The sequence below is a fragment of the Myodes glareolus genome, chromosome 2 (genome assembly GCF_982192425.1).
Source record: "Myodes glareolus chromosome 2, mMyoGla1.1, whole genome shotgun sequence".
NCBI lineage: Eukaryota > Metazoa > Chordata > Mammalia > Rodentia > Cricetidae > Myodes > Myodes glareolus.
Genome location: NC_142027.1, coordinates 76,955,038 through 76,961,037, shown reverse-complemented (window position 1 = coordinate 76,961,037; position 6,000 = coordinate 76,955,038). Strand labels below are relative to the sequence as shown.

Here is a 6,000-nt window from a genome sequence, read left to right as displayed (position 1 = left end):
AAACGCACTGAGGCTGAGAAGTGTGTGACTTAAGTCGGATGCCTTTGACCTGCCCTGGATAGCCAAGCGAAGAAAACTTGTTTACGAAGCCAGGGCCAAAATGGGCCCTCTCACTTTAGAAAAGAGTAACTAACTGAAACTCAGAGCGGAGAGGGACTAGGAAACATTTGTGTCTATAGCGCAAGGGCTAGCACGCAGCACGCAGCCCAGAGCTAGGGGATTCAAATTCTCCACCTGACCTAGGCAGAAACAGGACAAACCCCAGTCTACCCTCAAGCAACGCCCCGCCTCTTCAACATCTCACCGACCAGCGCCCCCCCCCCCCCCCTTCCTAGAACAGTTCCCACCGGAATATGAACTCTCGGAGGCCGGAGCCGCTTGGATTTCCACGCAAAGATAGATCTTCAGAGAAATCTCACTTGACTTTTCAACGTTTTATTCTTATATTTGTACAGCTATATTTTACAACGCAATAATGCAGTTTAGACACAGCCAAACCCTGTCTCCGGAGTAATTATAACGACAAGCATGACGCAGAATGTGGGAGGAGTCAGACATTCCCAAAGAGAGTTTAGTTAGTGACAACTTCAAGTCCCTGTGTCTGCCTACACTTCAAAAAGGGATGGCGCACGCTCGCCCACCGTTGAAAACTTCCGTGAAAAAAGGCACCGTGAGGACACGTTACAGGTATATACAAACTGAAAACTGGAACAAAAGTATACATTTCTCCTTCTGCAGCTTTTTTTTGTTCTTTTTTGTTTTTAATACACACTTTGTAAATTGTAAACCTTCACTTGCAAAAAAATACAAAGACACTGAGGCATTTTAGACAAAATATTTTCTTACTTATACAGACGCAATACTTAAAATATTCTCTGAAGTGCTCTTTCTCAATAGATTCTCAGATCCGTGTCTGCCTGCAGATACAAAATCGAGCCTTTAACGCAGTTCTATATTTTCAATATATCTTTTTAGGTTTATATATTTATATTATATATATATATATATTTATATATTTACAACTCTGCCATATATTCCTTCACCTTTGGTTAAAAAAATTAAAGCCCTCTCTTTGACAACATACTGAAGTCTTGTCTTTGAAAACAATACACATTTACATACAAAAGAGATTTCTGTTCCCACAGAACGTTTACATTCCTCGCGTTGCAACCTGTCACGTCAGGACTTTTGCCTTCTCCCCTACTTTGATATAGAAAATGATTTTGCTTTTTGCTGACATGGTTTGTTTGCCTTACATATAGGAGAAGAAGCAATAGTATTTTCTTAATGTTGTATGGCAGTGTGGGAAAGGGAGCTGCCTTGGCTCCCCGTCCCGCGAACCCCACCCCCACCCCCCGCCCCAACTATGATCTGCACTAGTGGATGAGAGAGGCACTACATCATGGGGTGACCTTTGTAAAGTGTTACAGCATCCTTTGGGGAGGTTCTGAGAAAGGGCTAGGGAGAAAAGAGTCAACACTCCATGCTTCAGCAGGCTTTGGGGAGCTCCGGAGGCAGGTCAGCAGCCGACACGCGGTATTGCACCTTGGTGTTGGTGATGGCACCGTGCTTCTGGCGCAGGTGAAGTCGCAGCTGGCTTTTGTGACGAAAGTGTAAGTTGCACTTCTCACACTGGAGAGACACCAGAAGCAAAACGTTAGCTGTCAGCGACTCAAGAAATGAGTCCTTTCTCAGAATCCTAGAGCCGGCCATCTCTGTGAGGGCGGGGTGGAGGCAGCTCCTCCCTCTAAAAGGGCTGGCTTAGAACTCACTTGAATCCTGGCTTCCCCTGGAGGTTAAGTATACATTGCAAAATGTCCCTGCCTTCTCTTCCAGGTCACTCATGTTTCCCAGGCTTGAGACGCCCTTCCCTGACTTAACTGCATGATTACAAATCTTATCCAAGACACAATTCCGATGCAAACTCCCCTAAAGAGTAACACATTTCTGAGCCTAAGATAAACATCCATCTCTTTTTGTATCTCGGATTTACAGCCGTGCCCCGCCACCATCTCTGTGCATTCATGTCCTCATCAGGGGGCTAATACTTTGAAGTGAATACTTCTCATCCAAACCTTGGAGTCTCCCTACGATCTAGCAGAATGCACCCTCAGAAAACTGTGGCATCAATCTGAACGCAACAGTGCAGTTGGACTAGATGGCCTAAATTCGTGAAGATTCTTGAGTCTGGGAGATGTGTTTTCAAACGGCCCGGGTCCACGCCAACTGTGCCACCATTGCCCTGCATCCTGTCCATGTCATCTACCAAGCCCTTAGCTTTCCCTTTGGTAAGGGATTGGGCCAATCAGTGCCAAATGTCACTCTCAGTCCTTGTCTCTGTGACTAAAATCGGAGCAGATCATGCCGTGGCCACGAGCTTGAGGAACTGGAAGCACTGAATGAATTGTTACCTAAATACAGCTGGTTCATGAAGTAGGCACTATTTTCTGGATCTGTAGTTTCTCGTACAGATGAGGAAACTAAGGCACTAAGGGTGAAAATAACCAATTTGCCAAGAGACAAATGGCAAGTACAGAGGTACTCATTCAAAGCCCACTGCCATGGATGCATCAAAGCATCAAAGCAATCTCAGAAGCTATGGAAGCAAATCAGTGTGGCTCCGCTCCAATTATATATTATTTGGGTCCTACGGAAGTGAAATTTCACAAAATTCACAATGTCCCAGTTTTAGCGTCCACAACATTCAAAACTTAGCCAGTGGGGTGTAGTTTGCTGCGACTCTGCTCTGGGACACAGTCATTCCAACAGCCTGTCCTTGACACAGTACGAAGCATGAAGGCACCTGCTCTTTCTCTTGAATTTCATTTATTTTTTATGTACATGTGTGCGTGATTATCTATATGTGCACCATATGCGTGCCAGGACCCAGGGAGGCCAGAAGAGGGGGAATGAATCCCCTGAACTGGAATTACAGGCTGCTGGGGACCACCCAACTCAAATGCTGGGAACTGAACAGCGGCAGGTACTCTTCACTGCAGAACCATCCTCCGGTCCCAGCCCGATCTGCCTTGAAACAATGTTTTCTAGGTTTATTTTTGATTCTGGCTTTGGTGTTTTCCTTTGCCATATTTCTCTGGTTGCTCTCCTACTAGGCTCTGCTTTAACATCTTAGATGCTCTTCAACACGTATCTAGTCTAGAGCTACGATGGAGACACTCGGAAAATGTTTGTGGAATGAATAGCCTAATGACGTCGCCTTTCCTAAGGCCCAGGTCACCTAGACCAATGCCTCTGTTTCCAAGATGAACACACTGAGACCTGGGATTTCTTTGACAATCAAGCTCAGATCAAGACCTCTGGAACAGTACTAGTCCACTGTATGCTAAAGATTGGAGGAGATGCCTCTGCTGCCCTCCGGCTCCACATCCCTCCCTCTCGGCATCCAGCAGCCATAGCTAGGGTTTACCTACATGGTAAGGTTTCTCTCCCGTGTGGATGCGCAGGTGGCTCTTTAGAGTCTGAAGGTGCCTGAAGCGGGTGCCGCAGATTTCACACGGATACGGCTTCTCTCCAGTGTGGATGAGCACATGGGCACGGAGGTGGGCTACCTGCAGGAGGAGCACAGCGTGAGAGGTGCTGCCAGGGTGCTCATAGGCCAGCCTACGCCCAGGGCCTCACCCCCACGGCGCCCTTTCTCCATGCTGCCCTGCTCACCTGCACAAACCTGGCCCCACAGGTTTCACATTTGTAGGGCTTTTCTCCAGAGTGAATGCGCGTGTGGGTCTTCAAGTTGGCTGGCCGATTGAACTGTGCTCCACAGATGTTACAGCGGTAGGGCTTCTCACCTGTCGCCAAGACACATGGACAAGGGGGGGGGGTCATATTTAATGAAGGTCAACGCTGCCCCTTAATTTCAAGGCAACTGGCCAAGACGACTTAGGCCTTCCCTTCTCTATAGGGAAGTCAGAGAGAGAATCTAGGGCAGTGGCTCTCAACCTTCCTAATGCTCTGACCCTTTAGTATAGTTTCTCATGATGTGGGGACTCCCGATCACAAAATTATTTTTGTTGCTAGTTCATAACTGCAATTTTGCTACTATTAGGAATCGTAATGTAAATATCTGTGCTTTCTGAAAGCCTTAGGTGACCCCTGTGACAGGGTCATTCAACCCCCAAAGGGATCACAACTTGTAGGCTGGGAACCACTGATCTAGGGACCCGCCATCCTTCACACACTCAGCAGGGGACAAGGCCAAGACACAAGCAGTGGCATGGTGAGATGTGAACAGCGCTACGCCTAGGACACACGGGGAAGGGGGGGAGGCTTCGAGAAGCCCGACCTGCAGAACGAGTGTTGTCATTAGGGCATCAGCCTGTAAGGGCTTGAGCAAGAGACTGTCCTTCTCTGGGCCTCAGTTTCCCTGAGTGGGAAGGGCTGATTTAGACGACTTGGGAAGATGCTTCAGGTTCTTCCCGTGGACAGACTGATGCAATCATCCACTCGCTCGCCAGGGAGATACAATCAGGCGGCTCTAGTTTCTCCCTCAGAACATACTTTTCCGCTTGTGGCAGGCAACTACAGCTGTATTCCATTTGCAGGCCAGGCGGGGTGTGGGGCTGAGCAGAAGCTGGGCAGAGGAAACCAATCTAGGGTTGAGCCTTCCACCATGGAAAGTTTCGGGGATAATGGGGCCACTGGAAGGTCTGAGAGCTAGTTAATGCCCACAACAATGAGGCTGTGAGACTTGCCCTGGGAAAAAGACTGTACGTTGGTTGATAAGTCCTTGAGGGGCATCAAGCAGTTTTTATTTTTAGCTGGCTCTACCCAAACCCAATCCACTTTGCCTCTACCAGCATTAGTCTCCTCACTCAAGCCTAGCAGAGGCAGGGAAGCAGGACACAATCTCAGAGGAAGCATGAAGGGTAAGGGGAGTGGCAGGGACATGACAGGGTTAAGCCCCTAGTTTAGTGGTTCTCAACCTTTTTAACGCTGCCACCTTATGGTGACCCCCAACCATAAAATTATTGTCATTGCTGCTTCATAACTGTAATTTTGCTGCCACTATGAACCATAATGTAAACATCTGACATGCAGGATATCTAATACGCGACCCTGTGAAAGGGCCACTCAACCCCCAAGGGGATTGCCACCCATACGTTGAGAACCACCGCCCTAGACGAAGCCCGGGTGGGGCCTGTCTTTGGTTTCACTCCAACCAAGTCCCCAGGTTGATCCCCTTGTCTGTAGCCCTAACTGGAGCACTCACTGTGGGACAAGGCCATACCCGTGTGGACGGTCTTGTGGCTGGCGAGGTTGCCTTTGTAGCGGAAGGAAGCCTGGCAGCGGTCACACTTGTACGGCTTGTCGCTGTGCGTCTGCAGCGTGTGCCTCTTGAGTGAGGCCTCCTCAGAGAAGCGGCAGTCACATTCATTGCAGAAGAAGGCCCCGTTCTCTGCAGAGCATGGAGGGAAACCACATCAGCATGGTAGACAGGTAGACAGCAGGGTAGAGCTCAGAAGCTTCCATTCTCTGGAACCAGGCCAGTGTTACCCTGGACTCCGGACTCCCTAACCAACACTTACGGGAACCCATAGGACCAGTGGGGTTTTTTAATCTTTCTTAGCATTTAGTCGTGAAGGACAGAGATGGGAGACAGATTGAACCTCAAGGTCTAGGGCTCTCACACGGCCTCACCAATTTGAGGCCACCTTAGCTTTTTTTTTTTTTCCTTCTGGAGCGCTGAGAAAGCTTTCTTATCAGTTCAAAGTTCAACTTCTATTCATACACAGCAGCCCTGGGGCAAGACTCCCTAAGCCTCTCTGGGTCTTCCAAGTCAGGCTAATATCCCTGTCCTGCCTCCTCACAGGAGCACATTATACTATGAGAAAGAAGGACAAAATTATGGGGACACGAGACCCAGATCTAACCCGATTAGTCTGTAAGTCCCTTCAGGAGAGATTAATGACGAAGACTCCGTGGTCATCTTTGCAACAAAGACAGGACCCTAAAGGTTATGGCGGAAATGGAAACAGAAGCCCA

The 6,000-nt window shown here is 48.4% G+C and overlaps 1 protein-coding gene across 4 annotated transcripts in view; it reads right to left on the bottom strand.

Annotated features, from left to right (window-relative positions):
- Positions 1–419: 419 nt before the first annotated feature.
- Positions 420–6,000, bottom strand: part of Bcl6 (BCL6 transcription repressor) — a 50,756-nt gene continuing 45,175 nt past the window's right edge. For all 4 annotated transcript variants that reach the window (XM_087901885.1, XM_087901882.1, XM_087901894.1 and 1 more), the window contains exons 7-10: positions 5,246–5,413; positions 3,676–3,806; positions 3,432–3,569; positions 420–1,632 (exon numbers count right to left, since the gene is read on the bottom strand). In XM_087901885.1, the coding sequence (XP_087758011.1) occupies positions 1,489–1,632; positions 3,432–3,569; positions 3,676–3,806; positions 5,246–5,413 (581 nt within the window). In that variant the 3' untranslated portion in view covers positions 420–1,488. The remainder of the gene's footprint in view (positions 1,633–3,431; positions 3,570–3,675; positions 3,807–5,245; positions 5,414–6,000) is intronic.